Raw genomic sequence first — 24,667 nt, 5'->3', positions numbered from 1 at the left:
CAGCACTTTGCGTCTTTTTCAGTTCCTTGTTTCTTGTGTCATCTTCAGTTCCTGGTTTCGACTTTATTCTTGTTTTTCCTCTGGCATATGGTCTCGTCAAAAGGTTGATCTATTGTGCAATTCTAAAACAAGAACATATAACCTTGTGTATGATAAAGATTCAAATGCAAGTGCATAATACTCCTAATTTCTAGACTGCAAATACCTGATGCCTTAGCACTCACAGAAATCTTGATGTAGTCTCTCAAAATAGTAGTCCTCAACATGATGAACTTCATTTGTGGAAGGGCTTGTGCTTTGTAAAATGCAATATTTTCCTCAAAGCTCAAATAAAACACCAAAAGGTGGATAGATGATTTGAATTAAATTTTCGGCTCTCAAACCTCAACCAATCAAAAATGTACATTGAGAGACAACGCATTGTTCTATTAACATTTATTAATATATTACTGATAATTTCAATTTTAAACCAAACGATCGATTGATTATACACAGGATTGTGGAATGCATGGAACAATTTAAATTTTACTTATAACATCTTACAACAAAACAATTTGTACATCTCATTGAGCAAATGCAAGGAGATAAATCAAAATAGGTGCACAACAACCAGTCAGATGTGACCAAAGCTACCACCACTACCACCTGCACTCATAAGGGCTTTAATAGAACACCACTATCAATACATGACAATGTTGAGGCAATGTGAGAACAATATATAGACAGTAGTCAATGTGCCATGCAGGAAATGTAAAAGACAAACATTTTCCATACAAACAACCAGCAAGCTAAGGAGACAGATGACACTAATTGCAATTGGCTTGAAACACCCACAACTGATTAGAATCCGAACTCCAACCTGATCCAGATAAAGACTTGGACAGCCGGTTGGAATTGGAAAGTATCTGTCCTTTACACTGTAAATGACGTCACATTTTGAAAACATGTGCTATTAACACAAATGAGAGACAAATATATGCACCCAGCCAACATTTTAAAGGGAAAACTCAGTCCAAAAGTCAGTTCCAATCCCCAGTACAAAGAAGATGGGGCAGATATTAAAATAATTGCAAAGTCTGGCGAGCACACCAAAAGCCGTCAGCTAATATTATTTTACTATGGATGATGATGATGGATACTAATAGTGATGGACATTGCACCATCTGAACACTCCATAACTGGACAGCACAGTCAATGACATTAGAAATGAAGAATATTTGATTAATATACAAAGGGCCTCCTGTACACGTCTTTAAAGTGAGGGAGTTGCCATACCTTACCCCCAGATAAACAAAACCACCAAGTTGAAGAGGGTTATTTCCTATTTATACCCAACACCAGTGAGTAGTATTAGAAAAGCCTCTTGCCAAGTAAGCATTTAACACCCTTCAAATCTCTACCATTTGGCTTACCATCCCGAGAAAAAGACGTACAAATTGGACACACAGCAGTTCAAGCAGAGGAAAGCAGACATTGTCATAAGAATGTCACCGATATAATTGTCTTGACTATTTGCTAGTTTATCACTACTTGCAGGATGATTCAATAAAGCGTTCATTTGTGAGTTATCATTTAAGTTGTTAACAGCTTGAGTAATCTAAATTAATATTCATCACAGATTTGAAATAACAAAGGCAATGGCAAGTACTCTCAAAATAGCTTCTCTAAAATCTTTATGAATGCGGGTTTGTGCGGGAAGTGCATATCACAGGGACCTAAACTAGGCGGTTCTGATTGTGGTCCTCGTGGGGCATCTCAAAATAAAACACCATTGACACAAATATCCACTTTGCCAAAACACAACTTTCCACGAGTTTAAACACAAGTGAAAATAAATAAATGAAGTGACACAATAAAGAGCACACTAACACGTGGTGAGGCGTTAATGCTTTCCACCAGAGTCCCGTGGGTAGAACTCAGCCACGATAGACTGCGGGATTCGTTTTAGCATTTCCTTGGGGAAGATACGCAGTAACTGCCAGCCAATATCCAAGGTCTCGTACACAGTGCGGTTTTCATAATCGCCTGAAGAAATAAAATAAGAACACTTGATCAGAAACCGTTCCAAGCCTTTAGGTACATGCTTCAAAGTTATGAGGTCAATAGAATACAAAAAAAGCAAATATGTCGCCATCTATCCATGAGTGTCTAAGAGTTTTAACATTGTTCAATTAATGAAATAAAACAAACTTTCACATTTCCCAAAACAGAGGCTAGATGACAGTACATAGATCACTATATTCACGACTGCTGCTTACCCAAAGTGGGGGCACGTCCAATGGAGTGAATGCTGGAAGAAATGGGAGATTTCTGGTGCAGTGAGACGGGCCTCACTGCACCAGATACCCAGTTAAATCCCAGCTTTGTGTGCCTGCTGCAGCAAATTTGCATATTCTGCCTGCTATGATCATGTGGGTTTCTTCTGCTTTCACAGTCATACTGCATGGAAATGCCATTCGGCCCGCCATGTCCACCACAAACATCGGGCACCCATGCCATCTTTCAATACTTGAGTTGTAACCTTCAATGACATAGTGCTTCTCTCTCAAATACTGTTAGTGACTCTGCTTTCACCACCCTCTCCAAGAGTACACTCTATGGGTGACAAAGACCCTGCTTGGATCCCTTGCAATCTCTTACCATTACTCCAAGTCCTCTAGTTTTATTCCCTCTATTAAGAGGAAAATATTCCTTGTCTACCCTGTCTATACGCCTCAATTGTATACTAGTCCTAGTCTATCCTGTCTATACGCCTCAATAATATCCTCTCTTAACCTATTTCACTCCACAGTAAATAGACCCAGCCTCTCTAGTCTCTTGTGTATAGGAAGGAACAGCAGATGCTGGTTTAAACCGAAGAGACCGAACCATCCATTCACAAAAATAACCCTATCGCATCATCTTTGCCCACATGCACTCCACTGCCCTTTATGAAAAGGACAATGCCACTTGCCGACCCTGTAGTCATCTGGTACCTCGCTAATGGGCAACAAAGAAGTAAAACTCTCAGCCCCAGCAATCTCTTCTCTCACCTTTCCATACCTGTGTGGGATAATGGGCGGTCACGGTGGTGCGGCCTTACAGCGAATGCAGCGCCAGAGACCCGGGTTCGATCCTGACTACGGGCGCTGTCTGTACCGTGTTTGTACGTTTTCCCCGTGACCTGCGTGGGTTTTCACCGAGATCTTCGGTTTCCTCCCACACTCCAAAGACGTGCAGGTTTGTAGGATAATTGGCTTGGTAAATGTAAAAATTGTCCCTAGTGGTTGTGGGATAGTGTTGATGTGCGGGGATCGCTGGTTGGCACGGACCCGGCGGGCCGAAGGGCCTGTCTCTGCGTTGTATCTCTAAACTAAACTAAACCTGGGGAACTACCCCAATTCCTCCATGCATCAAATATCCCCTCATTATTTATGGAGACTTGAACACTTGCTGAATTCAACAAGAAAATCTATTTTTTACAGGCTAATTGACTGCTATAATTTACCCATCGTGTGTCGAGTGGATGAGTAAATGGGATAACAGAACTGATGTGAACAGTTGATCAATGGTCATGTGGACTCGGTGGGCCAAAGGGTCTGTTTCCATGCTGTATCTAAACTAACTTATAAGGTATTCATTTAAGACCTTACCAACCTACGCCTTCAGGCTCCATGTACTCTTATTGTCCCTAATGGGCCCTTACATACTTATAGAATGCCTTCAGATTTACCTTAATACTACCTGCCAGTGATATTTCACAACCCCTCTTTGCATTGCTAATATTCATTTGTATCATCTCTCAACATTTTTTAAATCTCTGGGTTGTTAGTTCCCTTCACCTATGTTGCAGATGTAGACTCGTCCAGAAGTAGATGCTCACAATCTCCCTTTACCAGGCTCTGACTTATTATAATGAAATTGGCCTTCTCCTAATTTAAGACCTTGATTCCTATCCATTTCCATAACCATTTTGAAGTATATGGAGTTAGAGTCACTACCTCCAAAATGCCCCTGACCGGCTATGTTCCCGAAGATAAGATCCAGTCATGTTCCCTCTCTCATAGGTCTATTTACTCACTGTGTCAAAAGGCCGTCTTGGACACACCTCAGAAATTTTATCCTCTCAGCGTTTATACTGAGGCAATCAGTTTACCTTTGGGATCTGAAATCCCCAAATATTATAAAATCACATCTCATTGAGTCATACAGCATGGAGGCAGGCCCTACGGCCCAACTTGCCCATGCCAGCCAAGATACCCCATCTGCACTAGTCCCACCTGCATTTGGCCCAGATCCCGCTAAACCCTTCCCCATCCTTGTATCCAAACACTATGTTGACAGCTACATTGCGACACTGTGCTGCACCCACACAAGAAATATTTAATTTAATTAACTTTCCCACCATGCTCTCAAATTCTCGTGGACTAGCTCTGACATCTATCTTTTTAAAAAAAATCTCTGTCCTCATTTCAGGTGACAAACTATCCTCAGATATCTACTGCAAACCCACAGACACCTTGACTTTGCCTCCTCCTAACCTGCGCTTTTCCAGGACACCATCCCTTTCCCCCTGTGTCTCTGTCTCTGCTGCATCTCCTCCCAATATGAGGTTTTCCACTCCAGGATATCTGAGTTGCCTTCTTGCTTCCGTCACCAGAGTTAAAGGTGGAGCCTTCACCCATGTCTCCTATTTTGCCCCAGTTCTGCTCTTGTTCCCCCCCCCCCCCATACATAGAGTTCCCCTGATGCTTAACTTTCACCCCTCCAGACTCCACATCCAACACATCATTGTCTAACCTTTTCACCTTCAACACAATCCAAACGACATCTTCCCATTCCTCAACTCTTTCCGCAGAGAGCTCTTTTGAGATTCCTGAGACCATTCATCCCTGCCCACACAACTGCCCCCCTCATCGGGCTCTTTCCTGCAGCCACAGGAGATCCAACACCTGTTTAGCCTCCAACCTTCCCTCGCCTCCATTCAGGGAACCCGTCGTCTCTTCAACGTGCACCCCCCTCCAGCCACGTTCAGCACTCAGTGCTTTTGATATGGCCTCCTCTACGTCGGCAAGACCAAGCATTGTCAAGCTGACCATGCCACCAAATAGTTGCACTCTGTCTGCCATCGCCAACGCCAACTGGAGCTCCCGGCTGCTGATTATTTTAACTCCCCTTCCCACTGCCAGAGTGAGGTCACGTGCAAACTGGAAGAACAGCATCTCGCGTTTCATTTGGGTAACTTACAATCCAACGGCAATGAATTCTCCAAGTCGAGATAATCCCTACCCTCCTTCCCACTCCACACACAGCTTTATTTCCCCACTCCCTGCACCACCCAGTTCTTTACCCCTCCTCCTCCTCCATCCATTTCTCACTCCTCTCTACTCCCAAGACCTCATTTTCCTATTTCTCACTACCCCTCTACTGTCCCCTTCCACCCATCATCCCTCCCTGGGGTTCTACATTTCACCCCCCATCTTCCTTCCTTATCAGAAGCCACACCTGAAACCTTTTGACCCCACTTCACCTCCAGCCTTGGATTCTATCACAACCCATCTGCCAAGCACACTCCTAACCTGAATCAACATCATGTGCAAGTTCCTGCCCCACCACCTCCCCTCACCTCCCTTCCCCTCACCAGCTTTCTCCCCTCTACTCCATCAGTCTGAAGAAGGGTCCCAACCTGAAATGTCATCAGCCATGTCAACAATACACATAACTAGATACATTTATACTTAAGAAATTCATACATAAATGAATGAAAATTGTTTTTTTTTTAACATATGAAAATATTTCCAACTCTGGTCGAAATTCATTCAAACAAATTTTTTTGTCCTGCACAGATGCTGCCTGACCTGCTGGGTTCATCCACAACTTTGCTTTTGCACATCTGCTTCTTCAGCTGAGGAAGGTAATTTAAATACTAATTATACCAGGCTTTTCATGGACCGACTCAAACTAATTGGAAGTTTAAAGTTGTCATTTGAGACCACTCTTTTTAAGGAGGACAATGGAACAATTGTTTAAGACTATCGAAGGAAGATGAGCTGATAAAACCGTGATGTGACACAAATAAACCTGGAGCATTGCCGAACTCTGGTGTTGAATGAAACATTACCCTGAGCAATAAAGTTCTTCTCAAATTTCTGTAGGAATTCCAGAAACAGCAGATCATCGGGAGTAAGAGCTTCCTCTCCAACCACGGCTTTCATGGCCTGGACATCCTTACCAATGGCATAGCACGCATACTGCAAAGAGAGAAAAAACACTGCTGCATAACCTTTACTTGGCAAAAAGATCTGTTTTATTAACTTAAAATAAACACTAGCACAATCAACAGTCAAGTAGCTAATAGAAATAATTATGATGGCTGAACTATGATTGTAGTTACTCAGAGAGAAATGATGAATGCAACTGTTGTAGATTAATGGATCTAAAGAATATGTTCCCAGGTACCCTTCTCCACGTTCAGGTTCAAGCTATGCTGTTAGGAACGACTTGGTCACACAAAGGATTATTGTAACCAGGACATTCTCCTCACAGTCTGAGACCAGGTCAATTCAAGTTTGAAAAACTTGACTTTCATTAGAGTAAAAAGAGCGATGGAATGGCCCAACTGATCCACGAACGCATGTTTTAGGCAGGTACATGGATAGGAAAGGGATATGGGCCAAACAAAGGCTGGTGGGACGAGTGCAAATAGGGCGTCTTGGTTGGCATGGGCAGGTTGGGTTGAAGGGCCTGTTTCTGTGCGGTGTGAATCTGCGAATACTAAAACCGAGTGAATCAAATAAGTGAGATCAGCCACAATCTAATTACAACAAGCTCAAACGGTACAGTTCTGGGCACCGTGTTATAGGAAAGATGTTGTCAAGCTGGAAAGGGTACAGAGAATATTGACGAGGTTGTTGCCAGGACTAGATTGTGGCTCGGAGGCTCCAGCAACGCAGCCGCAGGTCCGGTGAACTGGGGACATCGGGAGCTCGCGGGTCCGGGGGGAGAGAGACCGCTTCCCGGAGCTCCCGCAACGCGACTTCTCCAGCCCGTGTCGTGGGGTTGGAACGACCCGGACCGGGACCGTACATCACCTGGCGCGGCTTCATGGCCGTGAGGCTCACCATCGCCCGTGGGGGTTCCAAACTTGTACTTTCAGACCGGGAGCGGGGCCGTAAATCGCCCCGCGCGGCCTAAAATAGCCGTGGGACTTATCATCACCCGCTTGGGGCTTGGACATCGGGAGAGAAATTGAGAGCAGGAGAGAGAAAAGACTTTGCCTTCCATCACAGTGCGTTCACTGTTATGGATGTTTGTGTGAATTTAATTGTGTGTATGTCTGTAGGACATTGTCTTTGTTTGTATGGCTGTGTAAACAAAATTTCGTTTGAGGCTCACTGCGGCTCAAATGACAATAAATTTGTATTGTATTGTATTGTAGAGGGTCTGAGCTGTAGGCATAGGTTGAGTAGGCTGGGACTCTATTCCTTGGAGCGCAAGAGGATGAAGGGTGATCTTGTAGAGGTGTATAAGATCATGAATAGATGCACAGTCTCTTGCCCAGAGAAGGTGAATCGAGGACCAGAGGACATAGGTTTAAGGTGAAGGGGAAAATATTTAATAGGAATCTGAGGGGTAACATTTTCACACAAAGAGTAGTTGATGTATGGAACAAGCTGTCAGAGTAGTTGTGAGGCAGGGACTATCCCAACAATTAAACAGGCACATGGATAGGACAGGCTTGGAGGGATATGGACCAAATGCTGGCAGATGGGATTAGTGTAGTTGGGACATGTTGGCCGGTGTGGGCAAGTTGGGCTGAAGGGCCTGTTTCCACACTGTATCACTCTATGACTCTGTGGCAGTTGTTCCTCACCAGCTGGTTGGAAACATCCGCATGATCCTTCCTCGTCATTCCCTCTCCGATTGCAGACTTCATCAACCTCGACAGTGAAGGAAGCACATTAATTGGTGGATAGATCTATGGAGCGGCAGAAAACAAAAGCAAAACCATAAATACAAAAGTACTCAAACCAAGAAGGGCTTCCTTAAAATAAAACCTACAAACCTTCTCAAACCAAATAACGAGATGTTGGAGATCTAAAAATGTTACATTGAAATGTTGAAAATACATACATCAGGCTGTATGTATGTGAGGAGACACAGTTAAGGGGCTGTCCCACTTACGCAATATTTTCGGCAACTTGTCGGCGCCCGTCATAGTTGCAGCTGGTCGCCGAAATGTTCAAAATGTTGAAAATCCAGCAGCGACTAGAAAAAGGCACGACTCTTTGGGCGACTACTCACGACCATACAGGCATCACATGTCAACATGTCTGTCTGGTCGTGAGTAGTCACCCAAAGAGTCGTACCTTGTTCTGGTCGCTGCTGGATTTTGAACATTTTCACATTTTTCGGTGATCTGCTGCGACTATGATGGGTGCCGGACAGTCGCCGAAAGAAATCATGTAAGTGGGACTGTTTCAGATTGAAGATCCTTCATCAGTTTTGGTAAGGAGAAAAGCTGGTTGAGCTGCAGGGACAGTGGGATGTCACTGATAGGATCAAAACTAGGGTGATGGTGGGGGATAAACTGAAAACAAAGTTACCTGGTCACTGAGTGAATGGGAGCAATTAGAGGGCGAGAACATAGATAATGTACGAGTTGCAAAATGTAGAGGAGTCAGTTACACGTTGAAGTTTCATAAATCACTGTTCACATATCCTTCATCAAATATTACAATCCAAATTAAAACCATTACTTTTTGTCACAGAACTTGGAGCCTTAGTAAGGGAAAATTGGCAATCATAACATTTTGTTTACAGTTAATGGCGTGATTGGGGTGCTTGTGACTCCAAACAGAAGAGTTGCAAAGACTCACTTGTCTGTTGTGCAGCTGGCGGTCTACATAGATCTGTCCTTCAGTGATGTAGCCAGTCAGATCAGGGATGGGGTGAGTTATATCTATAAAACAGCAGAAGATCATTGCAAACCATCACCTCCAGCCGTACACAATGTTAGATTCATCACATGGGGCAGCATAAATCCTTCATTGTTGGAAGTGAACAGCTTGATCCAATTGGATTTACTTTTAGATAATTTGCCTGGTCTTAGCCTGTTGGGCCGATCTAGCTTGCAGTAGCCGTTTACAGAGCCGTTTACAGAGTGTTGAACGAGCAATTAATTAACATAACCTCTGTGATGATGATACCATGCTTGTGGGGTCAAGGAAAGAGCGTTCACGTCGCGGCCCTGTTTTCACCAATCTTCCCACCACCACGCACAAGGAGCGCAAGGCAGACACCATTGTATACCGATGCCGGGAAGTGTGGTCAGCTCTGGCTGAACAACTAATCTTGTGTGTCGACTCGATAAGAAGAACCACCTAGCTACAGTGAAATTATTTGATTTTGCACATAATGGACACAAGAGTCAAAACAAAGGCAGGAACATAGTTACAAAAAGTGCTTGTCCGTTCTTAGTTCCCCCCCCCCCCCCCCCCCCCCAGATCCCCTTTGTTCTTGGCAGCCCCCCCCCCCCAACGTCGGATCCCTCTTTGTTCTTGGCGATGAGGTCCATCCATCTGGGCCCGACCTTGAGACTTTGACCTTGGCCCAGTATTTACTGTGCAGTAAGTGTCCCAATTTTGTCTTCACTTAACATGAAAGTAATAGCTATACCTAGAAATATCGCTCCACCTATACTTTGAATTACAGGGGATTCGTACTTTAGTTTAGTTTAGTGTTACAGCGTGAAAACAGGCCTCATGGAGTCCAAGTCAACCACCAGTCACCCAGTCGCACAAGTTCGTTGTTGTCCCACTTTCACACCCACTCCCTACACATTAGGGGCAACTTTAGAGGTCGGTTAACCTACAAACTGGCAGGTCTTTGGAATGTGGGATGAAAACAGACAGCACCAGAGGTCAGGATCGAACCCAGGTCTCTGGCTCTGTGAGGTAGTGGCTCTACCAGCTGCTCCACTGTGCCATCCTACGAAACAACCTTTGGGGACAAGATGCACTAATATTGTAAACTAATAGAAACTTTTCCAAGGACCAAGTACGGCAATAATTTAACATCAAAGATAGAGTGAGATAATTCTATGAGAAAAGACTATTATACAATTTCTGATATAATTGGTTGGAGTTACAGAAATTGTTTGCAAATGCCTGTTTGGGGGGAAAGAACATCAATAAAGTAAATGCCTTTCTCACTTATTCCACAATTTGATGAAACTGTGGGTGAAACAGTTTCATCCAATTCACCCCACAAAGATAACAATTTTCCTTGATCAGTTTTGCTCGTTTCCTTTCAATGTAACTTACCACCTTTCAATCCACTCGGTTATTAGACTTTGACACCTGACAAGAAGGATCTCGACCCGAAACGTCACCCATTCCTTCTCTCCAGAGATGCTGCCTGTCCCGCTGAGTTACTCCAGCTTTCTGAGTGTCTAAGTGATAGCAACAGCAGATATCTTCATTGATAATGCTCACCATCATTAGGCATGGTCAGGATGGGGATCTGTGTGATGGAACCATTTCTGCCCTCTACACGGCCAGCTCTCTCGTAAATGGTGGCCAGATCAGTGTACATGTAACCGGGGAAACCACGACGGCCAGGCACTTCCTCTCGAGCCGCTGAAACCTGCCGGCATTAAACAACGGGTTCATATATTTTAGGCATGACCAGCCAGACAGAAGTTTAGCAGTATTAATGAGCTTGTCAGCTCAGTTCAATCCAGGACTGGAGTACTAGTCACCTTAGTACGCTAAGCACAACAACAAAAATAACATCATACATAGGTCTGTTCATTTTATACATCCATTCATTTCATTGATTAAAAAACAAATATAGCATTTCCAAATGTTTAAGAGAGAACTGCAGATGCTGGAAAAATCGAAGGTAGACAAAAATGCTGGAGAAATTCAGCGGGTGAGGCAGCATCTATGGAGCGAAGGAATTAGGCAATGTTTCAGGTCGAGACCCTTCTTTAATCTGACATCGCCTATTTGCTTTGCTCCATAGATGCTGCCTCATCTGCTGAGTTTCTCCAGCATTTTTGTCTACCTAGCACTTACAAATGGTCATTTTAGTCCTGGAAAATGGCTTTGAAGATATAGGAAAGGTGTATATAAAGGCCAAATAGGGATACTAAATCTATATAAAAACACGGTTACACAAAAAAGCTGGAGAAACTCAGCGGGTGCAGCAGCATCTATGGAGCGAAGGAAATAGGCAACGTTTCGGGCCGAAACCCTTCTTCAGACATTAAACACTATATAAAAACACATTAGGTTGATATTAGATGCAGCAATTCAATAGTAGCTATCAACTAAGTTACAGAGAAAGGTTGAACAAGTTAGGGCTTTATTCTTTGGAGCGCAGAAGGTTAAAGGGGGTACTTGATAGAGGTTTTTAAAATGATGAGAGGGATAGACAGAGTTGACGTGGAAAAGCTTTTCCCACTGAGAGTAGGGAAGATTCAAACAAGGGGACATGACATGAGAATTAAGGGACTGAAGTTTAGGGGTAACATGAGGGGGAACTTCTTTACTCAGAGAGTGGTAGCTGTGTGGAATGAGCTTCCAGTGAAGGTGGTGGAGGCAGGTTTGTTTTTATCATTTAAAAATAAATTGGATAGTTATATGGATGGGAAGGGAATGGAGGGTTATGGTCTGAGCGCAGGTATATGGGACTAGGGGAGATTATGTGTTTGGCACGGACTAGAAGGGTCGAGATGGCCTGTTTCCGTGCTGTAATTGTTATATGGTTATATGGTTAATATGGAATCCAATAATATTTGGAGGACAAATTAAACATCTAGATACAGATTGAACTGTAAAATAGCCATTGTAGATCTGACGGTGCACGGCTGCCCCCAATAGATTCAAACAATAACAATATCCTTTAACAATAATCTAAACCCAATCTTAAAAGCTTAAAGTCAATAGAGGTCAGAGTGATACAGCAAGGAAATGGACGCTTCAGTCCAACTCACCCATGCCGACCAAAATACTTCATCTAAAATAATCCCATTTGTCTCCATTTGGACAAATCCCTCTCAACTTTTCCTATCCATGTACCTGTCCAAATCGGTTTTAAATGCTGTTATTGTACCCGACTCAACTACTATTACTGGCAGCTCATCCCATATACACAGCATCCACTGTGTGGAAAAATTGCCCCCCAGGTTTTTAATTATATCTTATCCCACTCACCCTTAAATCTATGCCCTCGAGTTCTTGATACCCCTACGGTGGGAAAAAGATTCCGTGCATTCACCCGATCCATGCTCAAGATTTCATACGCCTCTATAAGATCACCCCACAGGCTCCTGTGCCCCAAGGAATAAAGTCCTAGTCTGTCCAACCTTTTCCTATAACTCCGGCCCTCAAGTCTTGGCAACATCTTAGATAACTTTAACATAACATCCCAATCCCTGACAGTTGAAGGTCAGCATGCTAAAAGCCTTCTTCTTCACCCCATCTACCTGTGACGTGACTTTTAGGGAACTATGTGCTTGGACTCTTAGACCTGTCTGCTCTACAACATTCTCCAGGGCTCTGCCATTCACTATGAAGCTCCTGTCCTAGTTTGACATTCCACTTCACACTTATCTGATGTAAACTCCATTTGCCATTCCTCAGCCCACTTGCCCAGAAGTTCAAGAGAGTTTATTGTCATGTGTCCCAGATAGGACAATGAAATTCTTGCTTTGCTTCAGCACAACAGAATATTGTAGGCATGAACAGATCACGAGCCTCCTGTACGTCCTGATAATCATCTTCACTATTTATGATACCACGTTTTTAGTGTCATCTGCAGCCATATTAATCACGCCTTCTAATTTCCCATTCAAATCAATAATATAAATCACAAACAGCAAAAAGTGCACCACACCACGAGTCACAGGCTTCCAACCCAAAAAACAAACTACTTCCATCGCCCTCTGCTTTCTAACATTAAACCGATTCACAATGTGTCCAATTAACTAGCTCAGCCTGGAGCCACAGATGACCACTTTGATACTCAAGGGGCTATATTCTCTATGTAAGAGGGAACTGCAGATGCTGGTTTAAACCGAAGATGGACACAAAATGCTGGAGTAACCAAGCAGGATAGGCAGCATCTCAGGATAGAAGTTTCGGGTCGAGACCCTTCTTCAGATTGAGTCAGGGGAGGGGGAAGATACAAAGCTAAGGAAGTGTAAGGTGTGAAAACGAGACAATGGGGACAGAGATCAAGGAAAAAGTAAAATAGATCAGTGTTAGCTAGGAGAAGGTGACAACAAAGCAAACAGGGATAAAATTGAATCAAGGACAGTCACACTGGTTGGAGAACTGGGAAGCGGGGCACGATGGAGAGAGAGGGAAAGCAGGGGTCACTTGAAGTCAGAGGTCAATATTCATACTGCTGGTGAGTAAGCTGCCCAAGCAAAATATGAAGTGCTGTTGCTCCAAGTTGCGCTGGGCCTCACTCTGACAATGGAGCAAGAAAGGACAGTGTGGGAATGGGAGGAGGAGTTAGTGTTTAGCAACCGGTAGATCAGGTGGGTTTAGGCAACTTAGCGGAGGTGTTTAGCAGAGTGCGCAGAGGTATTCTCTCCTCAGTCATCCTTTTCTCTTAACATATCTATAATATCTCCTTGGATTCTTCTTAATCATATCTACCAGTGCTATCACATGCCCCTTTAATATCCCTCCTGATTTCCTTCTTCAGTTTGCTCCTCAATCCTGAGGAGTAATTTTGAGTGAGCATTCTTAATCTGCAGAGTCAAACGGTATCAAACATTAGCACGAGGTGCCCAAGATTCAGCAGTTTCACATTTTGGACTTTTCAAGAAACAGCTATTGGCAATGGAATCCAACGTGTGGTGAGGTCCACAAAGATTAGGAAATGCAAGACTAATGTTGGAATTTTGAACAAAAAAAAAAAAACGAGATACTGGGAAAACTCAGTGGATTAGGCAACATCTGTGGCGGGAATGGACAGCAGATGCTTCTGGTCAGGATCTTTCTTCAGATGTCTGAAATGTCAGGACCTTTCTTCAGATGTCCATTTCCCCAGATGCTGCCTGATCTGCCCAGGTCCGAGGATCTTATGACAATGAGTTTTTTTTAAATGAGTCTTAATACTTGGGAGTCTGCCCTCCCAGTCATTTTGGTTCCCTTGACACGATACGATAGAACTTTATTAATCCTAGGAGGGAAATTGATCTGCCAACATTCATAAAACACAAAATACATGAAGCATGAAATTAAAGTGATGAGTAGAAAGGATTGGGGATGTGCAAAGATTGGGGAGGGGGGTTGGGGTGAGTCAGTCTACTCCATGACAGAAGGTGGAGGAGTTGTATGGTTTGATAGCCACAGGGAAGAAGGATCTCCTGTGGCGTTCTGTGCTGCATCTTGGTGGAACCAGTCTGTTGCTGAAGGTGCTCCTCAGGTTGACCAGTGTGTCATGGAGGGTGTGAGCTGTATTGTCCAGGATGCTCCGCAGTTTGAGGAGCATCGTCCCCTCCAAGACCAACCTCCCATGAATCCAACTGCAGCTCCACGCACAGGACGGAGCCAGCCTTCCTGATAAGTTTGTTAATCCTGCATGAAGACCTCCTCTGTTAAACATATGTGGTGGCTGGTGTACAAAATGTAACCCACATTAAAGGAAACCACAGGCAGGCACACGATGATGATAGCACCTAGAATACCAAGACCCCCACGGACAATCACAACAGCAACAGACCCAGCCGGTTACGTTCTGCTCCACAAAGATTATATACTTTTCCCAAACTACTATAGAAACCAATAAAGACTATTCCATGAGGTTATCGAGCAACATTTAAAAAAAACATTTAAAGTCTGTCTGAATTTACCTCTCGAAGTGCCTCTGCATAAGAGCTCATGTCAGTCAGAATAACCAGCACATGCTTCTCACACTGGTAGGCCAGAAACTCAGCGGTTGTTAGAGCAAGTCGAGGAGTGATGATACGTTCAATACTGCAGGAGATAAGTTAACAGTTCAATTGTCAGTTATCAATGTTTTCAGTAAATTAAATAGCCAATTTGAGCAATCAGCCCATTCATAGAAACATAGAAATTAGGTGCAGGAGTAGGCCATTCGGCCCTTCGAGCCTGCACCGCCATTCAATATGATCATGGCTGATCATCCAACTCAGTATCCCGTACCTGCCTTCTCTCCATACCCTCTGATCTCCACAAGGGCCACATCTAACTCCCTCTTAAATATAGCCAATGAACTTGCCTTGACTACCCTCTGTGGCAGAGAGTTCCAGAGATTCACCACTCTCTGTGTGAAAAAAGTTCTTCTCATCTCAGTTTTAAAGAATTTCCCCCTTATCCTTACGCTGTGACCCCTTGTCCTGGACTTCCCCAACATCGGGAGCAATCTTCCTGCATCCAGCCTGTCCAACCCATTCAATTTGCTGTGAGCTTTTCTTTCAGCAAGAAACATCCGACCATCGATAGATAAGACGCACAATGCTGGAGTAACTCAGCAGGACAGGCAGCATCTCTGGAGAGAAGGAATGGGTGATGTTTTGGTTTGAGACCCTTCTTCAGACTGATGTTAGGAGAGAGGGTGATACATAGATAAGGAGGTATCAGGGTATGAAAACAAGACAAAGGGAATGGAGGCCAAGGAAAATATGGAGTAGATCATTGTTAGCATCATATCAAAGAAAACAGGGATAAAATGTTTTCAAGAAAATGTGGTTGGAGACAGTAAGACTGGTCAGAGAACAGGGAAGGGGGAGGGATGGAGAGTGAGGGAAAGCAAGGGTTACTTGAAATTAAAAGACCATCGATAATCAGTTTAACTTTCTAATTTACAACATGCCTCTGGATAGCAAAATTTCCTCCCCATCTTCAAAATATCAATTAAATCACTTCTTCAACAAAATAAACTGAGCACATGTAATCTAGAATTTTTATAAGCACAACATAATCAATCAAATTTTCAGCTTCAACCTCAATAAACTGAAATGGGGTAAACTTGAACTCTCTACAAAAGGGTCAGCTCATTTACAGTGCCCTCCATAATGTTTGGGACAAAGACCCATCATTTATTTATTTGCCTCTGTATTCCATAATTTTAGATTTATAATAGAAAAAAATATATCACATGTGGTTAAAGTGCACATTGTCAGATTTTAATAAAGGCTGTTTTTACACATTTTGGTTTCACCATGTACAAATTACAGCAGTGTACATAGTTCCCCCATTTCAGGGCACCATAATGTTTGGGACACAGCAATCTCATGTAAATGAAAGTAGTCATGTTTAGTATTTTGTTGCATATCCTTTGCATGCAATGGCTGCTTGAAGTCTGCGATTCATGGACATCACCAGTTGCTGGGTGTCTTCTCTGGTGATGCTCTGCCAGGCCTGTATTGCAGCCTCTGTATTTCTTGAGAGAATTCTTCTGTCATCAGCTATGGAGGTCTTCCTTGGTCTGCCAGTCCTTTTGCGATCAGTAAGCTCACCAGTGCTTTCTTTCTTCTTAATGATGTTCCAAACAGTTGATTTTGGTAAGCCTAAGGTTTAGCTGATGACTAACAGTTTTATTCTTGTTTCCCAGTCTCATAATGGCTTATTTGACTTTCATTGGCACAACTTTGGTCCTCATGTTGATAAACAGCAATAAAAGTTTCCAAAGGTGATGGAAAGACTAGAGGAAAGACTAGATGCTGAGAGCTCTCTTATACCTGCATTAAGGAGGCATTTAAACACACCTGAGCAATTACAAACACCTGTGAAGCCATGTGTCCCAAACATTATGGTGTCCAGAAATGGGGGGGACTATGTACACACACTGCTGTAATTTCTACATGGTGAAACCAAAATGCATAAAAATACCCTTTAATAAAATCTGACAATGTGCACTTTAATCACATGTAATTTTTTCTATTACAAATCTCAAACTGTGAAGTACAGAGGCAAATAAATAAATGATGGGTCTTTGTCCCAAACATTATGGAGGGCGCTGTAAGCGCCAGAACTCTTGTTAAACAAGTTTCAATGTTGTGATGTATACTATATAGCATTGGAAAGTTTGACTATTTTCCATTAGGGCATCAGTGAAAACTTACGTTGGGTCATTGGCCAAATTCAGAAACAGACACACATTATCCATCGAACCGTTCTCCTCAAAATCAGACTTGAAGAACCTGGCTGTCTCCATGTTTACCTGGAAGTAGTAAAATGGTCATACATTTCAACTGCAGTGTCGTTCCAAATTTTGTAAATGGCCTGTCCCACTTACACAACTTTTTCGGCGACTGCCGGCACCCGTCATAGGTTGCCGAAAATGTTCAACATGTTGAAAATTCAGCGGGGACCAGAAAGACGCTATGACTGGGAGACACCCTGGCAACATGTCGCGGGGTGAAGCCGGTATAGTCGTGAGTAGTCGCCCAAAGAGTCATACCTTGTTCTGGTCGCCACTGGATTTTCAACATTTTGAAAATGTTCGTCAACCAGTAACGACCTATGACGGGTGCCTGCAGTAGCCGGAAAAGTTGTGTAAGTGGGACAGGCCCTTCACTATGGTAAAAACTTACATCACACAACGCCACGTTACACAGAATATAGAACAACACAGCAAAGGAACTGGCCCTTCTGCTCATAATGGCTTTGCCAAACATGACTCCAAGTTAAACTAATCTCCTCTGCCTGCAAGTAATTCATATCCCTCCATTCCGTGCATATCTATGTCTACCTAAAAGCCTTTTAAATGCCACTATCCGATATGCCTCCACCAGCATCCTTGGCAGAGCATTCCAGGCACCCACCACTCGTATTTTAAAAAACTGGACCTGCACATCTTTAAAATTTCCCCCTCTGACCTTAATACTACACCCCTCTGGTCATTGACATTTTCACCATGGGAGGTTCTGATTGTCTACACTATCTATGCCATTACATTCCATATTCAGTCTACACAATACGTTGTGGTACATCTCAATCTATGATTATGCTGGTAGCTCCTTCCACCATCCAGGTTAGATTCATTGGCTGACCTGGGACCCACATGTTGGGGGGGGTCAAGATACTGTGCACACAGCCCGCTGATAGCAGCAACCGTTTGCACTGAGTTTAGGAAACTGTAATATTTTGCTAACAATTCTGGATATCATATTCTTTGAAAAATGTCAAGTGTTCAAGTCAAGCAGATGATTTATTTATTTGTGATAATGTGACGAAACAAACATTGGGCTTTCAAGCCAAAATATTCTATTGTATTGTATTGTATTGTATTCAAATGTATTGTCATTGTCTCAATTAGAGACAACGACATTAATTTTCCTTACAGGCAGTATCATAAAAATAAATAAATAATAAATAATAAAACGCAATAAAATTGAAACGCATTAAAAATAAAATTGAATTGAATTTTTAAAAAAAGTCCACGACACAACACAACACAGTGGCACCAAGGTGAGGAAGGCACCATAGTCCAGCCAGCCTCCCCTCCGATCTTCCCAGATGTTCATCCGTGGTCTGGGCCTTCCGAGCACACCGCAGTGGGCTTTCAAGCCCCGCGATGTTAAAGCGCTGTCCCGCGCCGCTGCTGGAGCTCTGGTCGATCACGGACAGGAAAGGGCCGCACCAATCCAGGTAGGTAGGCCGCTGGGGGGGGGGGGGGGGGGGGGGGGGGGTGAGGACGCGACAAAATATCCGATGGATGCAAGACTGATGGGCCTGTCCCACTTACGCGACTTTTTTTCAATATTTCAATATTTTCAAAATGTCAACATGTTGAAAATTCAGCGGCGACCAGAAAGACGTTACGACTCTTTGGGTGACTGAGAGACTACTCATGACCATACAGGCGACACACTGCGACATGTCGTACCATGTTCTGGTCACTGCTGGATTTTCAACATGTTGAACATTTTCGGAGACCTGCTGTGACTATGATGGGTGCCGGTAAGCCGCCAAAAATATCGCGTAAGTGGGACTGGCCCATAAGGGGAGATTTCACCATTTGACACTGCTCATCAACATTCTTGTCTCTTGGACAGTACTGAACAAAGCTCTAGACTTTCCCAAGGGTGTGTTCAATGCAATTGTTTCCTCCTGTGGAAGCAACAGACTATCCCAGCACAATCTTGCGTGTCTCCACTTTCTTCTACACCGGGCTATAATTAAGAAAACAATGGATACAGAGGGTGATGACATGATGAACACTTACACCCATTGCAGCAAATACAATGGCAAAGTTCTCTTCAGTGTAGTCTAGAACATCCTTTGATTTCCTTACGAGACCGGCTTGACGACAGATCTGGGCAGCAATCTGCAGACAAATCAGGAATATACCCATGTTAAATATGCTGCAATCTTTAGAGCACAGAGCACCTAGTGAGAAAGTGAAACTTTCCCCTTCAACATACATGCTTGCTGTGGCCTTGCATTGCCCTGCATGTTAACATGTTGGTTTTACAGTCACTGCAATAGCAACTAGAATCTTTCAAGAAAATATTAGTTTGTTAAGGAAGCATGATGGGGTACATGCTCCAATCAGCATCAATGGTACCAAACAGGAAATGATTGAGAGCTTCAAGTTCCTTGGCGTGAATATTACCAATGACATGTTGTGGACCAACCACATTGAAGCTACAGCCAGAAAAGTACACCAAAGCCTCTACTTCAACAGGAGATCAGCAAATTTGTCATGTCTCCAACAACTCTTAGAAATGTCTATAGATGTACAGCTACTTCTATAGATGGGTTGCATCACGCCTTGGTTTGGGAACAGCTCTGCGCAAGAAATTGGAGAGTTTAGGATATAGCCCACTCCATCACACAAACCTGACTCGCCACCATTGATTCTATCTCCACTTCATGCTGCCTCAGGATAGCAACCAACGTAATGAAGGACCGTTCCCACGCTGGCCATTCTTTCTTCTCCCCGCTCTCTTGGCCAGAAGATACAGTAATTTGGAATTGCCTACCATTAGACTCAGGAATAGCTTCTCCCCCTCCATTTTCAGATTTCTAATGATCTTTCCATAAGCTAGGGTACAATCCCAAATTTCCAACCTACATGGTGGACATTGGAAATGTTCTCTGAAACTGCGATCCTGCAATGCTGAGAAACTATATTCTGCACTCTGAGATTTTTCTCTTCACTTCACCTTTTGAGTTTGGCTTAATTGTATTCATGTTTAGTATTATTGGATTGGATAGCACACAATCAAATGCTTTTCATTGTACCTCACTTCACACAACCTAAACCTAATATTCAATTGGCACTTAATATTTTCATCCATATTTGCTTTGTGGAGGGATTGACAAACTACGACATACTTCGTTGTGTGGTAAACCCGCTGCCGAAAAGATGGGGATTTTCTGTCCTCTTGCAATGCTGTTCATGCCATCGATAGCAGAGATTCCAGTCTGAATCATCTCCTCGGGATAGATGCGACACTGAGGATTTATGGGCTGACCTGAGAAACAGCAACAGCAGAAAATATATAATTAACTGTGATCAGGTGCAGGACTTGAGTTCAGGTGTTGTTGCAGCAGGGCAACTTGGAGTGCGAGCTGTACCAGCGGCACACTCAGCATGTGCTCACGGGCACAACACCGTTGCATGAATCAGTTGAAAACAAGAGTCATTGTAGAATAATTACTGACAATACTTTTTCACCAGTACACCATCAATGAGAGCTTTATTGTAGATCTCTTTGTTGTAGGTATCAGTTACTAAACAGTGAATATATTCACAGTACAATGTTTACTTGCTAGAATGAACTCAGACATATCCGAACAACGGCAGAAGGAGGCTACAGCTATGGAGAGCATTTGGAGAATTGCACCAGGCTATGGCTCTCTTTAAAGGAAAAATATAGTTAACTCAAAGATAGACACAATATATAATATATAACAATTACAGCACGGAAACAGGCCATCTCGGCCCTACAAGTCCGTGCCGAACAAATTTTTTTCCCCTTAGTCCCACCTGCCTGCACTCATACCATAACCCTCCATTCCCTTCTCATCCATATGCCTATCCAATTTATTTTTAAATGATACCAATGAACCTGCCTCCACCACTTCCACTGGAAGCTCATTCCACACCGATACCACTCTCTGAGTAAAGAAGTTCCCCCTCATATTACCCCTAAACTTCTGTCTCTTAATTCTGAAGTCATGTCCTCTTGTTTGAATCTTCCCTATTCTCAAAGGGAAAAGCTTGTCCACATCAACTCTGTCTATCCCTCTCATCATTTTAAAGACCTCTATCAAGTCCCCCCTTAACCTTCTGCGCTCCAGAGAATAAAGACCTAACTTATTCAACCTATCTCTGTAACTTAGTTGTTGAAACCCAGGCAACATTCTAGTAAATCTCCTCTGTACTCTCTCTATTTTGTTGACATCCTTCCTATAATTGGGAGACCAAAATTGTACACCATACTCCAGATTTGGTCTCACCAATGCCTTGTACAATTTTAACATTACATCCCAGCTTCTATACTCAATGCTCTAATTTATAAAATTCATTTTGGTATAAAGGCTAGCATACCAAAAGCTTTCTTTACCACCCTGTCTATATGAGATTCCACCTTCAAGGAACTATGCACGGTTATACCCAGTTATACCCAAAAAGCTGGAGTAACTCAGCAGGACAGGCAGCATCTCTGGAAAGAAGAAATGGGTGAAGTTTCGGATCGAGACTCTTCTTCAGACTGATGTCAGTGCAGTGAGCGGTACAGTGATGGGAAGTGTATGGATAGGGAAGTGTAGGGTGAGAAAACAGGACAAAGGGAATGGAGATCAAGGAAAATGTAGAATAGATCACTGTTAGTTGGGAGAAGGTAACAACAAAGCAAACAGAGATAAAATGTAGTTGGAGGCAGTAAGACTGGTTGGAGAACTGGAGAGGGGAGGGGATGGAGAGAGAGAGGGAAAGCAAGGGTTAACTGACTTGTTTGCCTTCCACTCAGAATATTTCTCCATTGCAAGAGTTAGTGGCGAGTGCAATACTCTTCAAAGAGCTGCACTCCCATTCGGGGTCATTTTCAGGAAGGACTGTAGCTCCATTGTTTGCAAAGCCTTACCTCTAAAATTGTTGTATTCAGGTTCCGTTCAAATGGAATGGCTTTTGTTTGAGTATCATTGACCTTCACCTGAACATGGTAGTATTACAATGCAGTGTCATACACAAAGCAAGATCCTATGTCAATACTTCCGGCTCATCACCACAATCCCCAAATCGTTTTAACAGTGCTGCAATTGGAATCCAATGCAAAACGAGCAATAACTACCAGCTAAATGCACATACTTGCAGCTACTGGTGTTTTGGTTATAAGCAAAACATAAAGTGCCGGAGTAACTCAGTGGGCCAGGAAATTTTAGGTTCTCGACCCGAAACGTCACCCATTCCTTCTATCCACAGATGCTGCCTGTTACGCTGTGTTACTCCAGCATGTTGTGTCCATCTTCTTCTGAGAGATGTTTTTGCTATCTTCATCTGTTTATTCACCTGGCACCCTCCCAAGGTTATTATTCTTGGTAAAAGTCACCATCTTTTAATCCACCCAACTTCCTGACAATTTTGCAAATAAGTCTCTACCAAAGGTCGACAAATTTGTAGCTCAAATCAAAAGTAATGACACATACAGTGAAGTACTGATTGAAAGGTAAGACTTCTTCTCTTCAGTCCCCAATTAAAATGGGCTAGACAGCAATGTATTATTGGGCTGCACAGTGGCACACGTGGTAGAGCTAGAGATCCGGGTTCGATCCTGAACTTGTATGTTGCCAGGTTGGGTGAGTGGGCAGATACGTGGCAGATGTAGTTTAATGTGGATAAATGTGAGGTTATCCACTTCGGTGGCAAAAACAGGAAGGCAGATTATTATATAAATGGTGTCAAGTTGGGAAAAAGGGGAAGTACAACGGGATCTGGGGGTCCTTGTTCATCAGTCACTGAAAGTAAGCATGCAGGTACAACAGGCAGGGAAGAAAGCAAATGGCATGTTGGCCTTCATAACAAGAGGAGTTGAGTATAGGAGCAAAGAGGTCCTCCTACTCAGCACCTCATATTCAGTTTGGGGAGTCTGCATCCTGGGGGCATGAACATCGAATTCTCCCAATTTTGTTAGTCCTTGCTGTCTCCTCCCCTTCCTCAGTCCCCCTGCTGTCTCCTCCCATCCCCCAGCCTTCGGGCTCCTCCTCCTTTTTCCTTTCTTGTTCCCGCCCACCCCCACCCCCGATCAGTCTGAAGAAGGGTTTCGGCCCGAAACGTTGCCTATTTCCTTCGCTCCATAGATGCTGCCGCACCCGCTGAGTTTCTCCAGCTTTTTTGTGTACCTGAGGTCCTCCTACTGTTGTACAGGGCCCTAGTGAGACTACACCTGGAGTATTGTGTGCAGTTTTGGTCTCCAAACTTGAGGAAGGATATTCTTGCTATTGAGGGAGTGCAGCGTAGGTTCACGAGGTTAATTCCTGGGATGGCGGGACTGTCATATGCTGAGAGAATGAAGCAGCCTTGTATACTCTGGAATTTAGAAGGATGAGAGGGTACCTTATTGAAACATTGAGATTATTAAGGGTTTGGACATGCTAGAGGCATGAAACATGTTCCCGATGTTGGGGGAGTCCAGAACCAGGGGCCACAATAAATAAGCCTTTATTAAGGCTTTATTAGCCTTAATAAATGGCTTACCCCTGATTAAGAATAAGACGCAAGCCATTTAGAATGGAGACAAGGATAAACTTTTTCACACAGAGAGTGTGTGGAATTCTCTGCCTCAGAGGGCGGTGGAGGCTGGTTCTCAGGATGCTTTCAAGAGAGAGTTAGATAGAGCTCTTATGGATAGCAGAATTAAGGGATATGGAGAGAAGGCAGGAACGGGGTACTGATTGTGGGTGATCAGCTATGATCACATTGAATGGTGGTGTTGGCTCGAAGGGCCGAATGGCTTATCTATTGTCTAAAGCAGTATACTGGTACATTTAGTTGATCCGAATTGCTCACCTCAAACATCTCGAAATCAAACAAAACAATTTGTTCTCAGAAGCCGTTGTGAATTTGCATATTGTATTTGCATTGACTAAGTGTCAAGTAAAATACCACACGCATGGCCTGGGTTTCACTAATATAACGTGCTCTCAGTGTCCAAGAGTACGTGGATGGCTAGAATAATGTTTCAAAAGTTAACCGCTAAGCTGGTAAGTTACAAAAAACTGTATTTATGTATTGTATTTTATGTATTTTTTATATAAATATTTTTTAAATTGCATTTTATATATTTTGTTATCAATTTATTTCCTTTGGGACAAAGAGACTACAAAGCAATATACTAGTACATTTAGTTGATCCTAATTGCTCATCTCAAACATCTTGCTCAAGGTACAATGTAGTGGTGATGAGATGAAGGCAAACACACATTTGGGATCTCAATGAGCAACAGGATGAATAACACAAGGTTATCCACTTCGGAGTTTCTCTAGAAGATTGCGCAACTCCCTGGTTAACTCATCCCTTCCCACTCAAACCACTCCCTCCCCAGGTAGCTTCCCCTGCAACCGCAGAAGATGCAACACCTGTCGCTATACCTCCTCCCTCGACTCTGGCCAGGGACCCCGACAGTCCAGGGACCCCGACAGCTACTACTGCATCCGCTGCTCTAGATGTCAGCTGATTTACATCGGGGAGA

The 24,667-nt window shown here is 43.3% G+C and overlaps 1 protein-coding gene across 1 annotated transcript in view; it reads right to left on the bottom strand.

Annotated features, from left to right (window-relative positions):
* Positions 1-420: 420 nt before the first annotated feature.
* The window catches only part of LOC129713160 (V-type proton ATPase subunit B, brain isoform), a 36,535-nt gene continuing 12,288 nt past the window's right edge, over positions 421-24,667 (bottom strand). The window contains exons 6-14 of the mRNA XM_055661998.1: positions 20,310-20,449; positions 19,195-19,296; positions 17,090-17,187; positions 14,855-14,978; positions 10,476-10,626; positions 8,859-8,941; positions 7,853-7,957; positions 6,101-6,230; positions 421-2,025 (exon numbers count right to left, since the gene is read on the bottom strand). Coding sequence (XP_055517973.1) covers positions 1,883-2,025; positions 6,101-6,230; positions 7,853-7,957; positions 8,859-8,941; positions 10,476-10,626; positions 14,855-14,978; positions 17,090-17,187; positions 19,195-19,296; positions 20,310-20,449 — 1,076 coding nt within the window. The 3' untranslated portion in view covers positions 421-1,882. The remainder of the gene's footprint in view (positions 2,026-6,100; positions 6,231-7,852; positions 7,958-8,858; positions 8,942-10,475; positions 10,627-14,854; positions 14,979-17,089; positions 17,188-19,194; positions 19,297-20,309; positions 20,450-24,667) is intronic.

This window comes from Leucoraja erinacea, chromosome 35, assembly GCF_028641065.1.
Source record: "Leucoraja erinacea ecotype New England chromosome 35, Leri_hhj_1, whole genome shotgun sequence".
Classification (NCBI taxonomy): Eukaryota; Metazoa; Chordata; class Chondrichthyes; order Rajiformes; family Rajidae; genus Leucoraja; species Leucoraja erinaceus.
The sequence above is the reverse complement of the archived record's forward strand: the minus strand, read 5'-3'. Positions and strand labels throughout refer to the sequence as shown.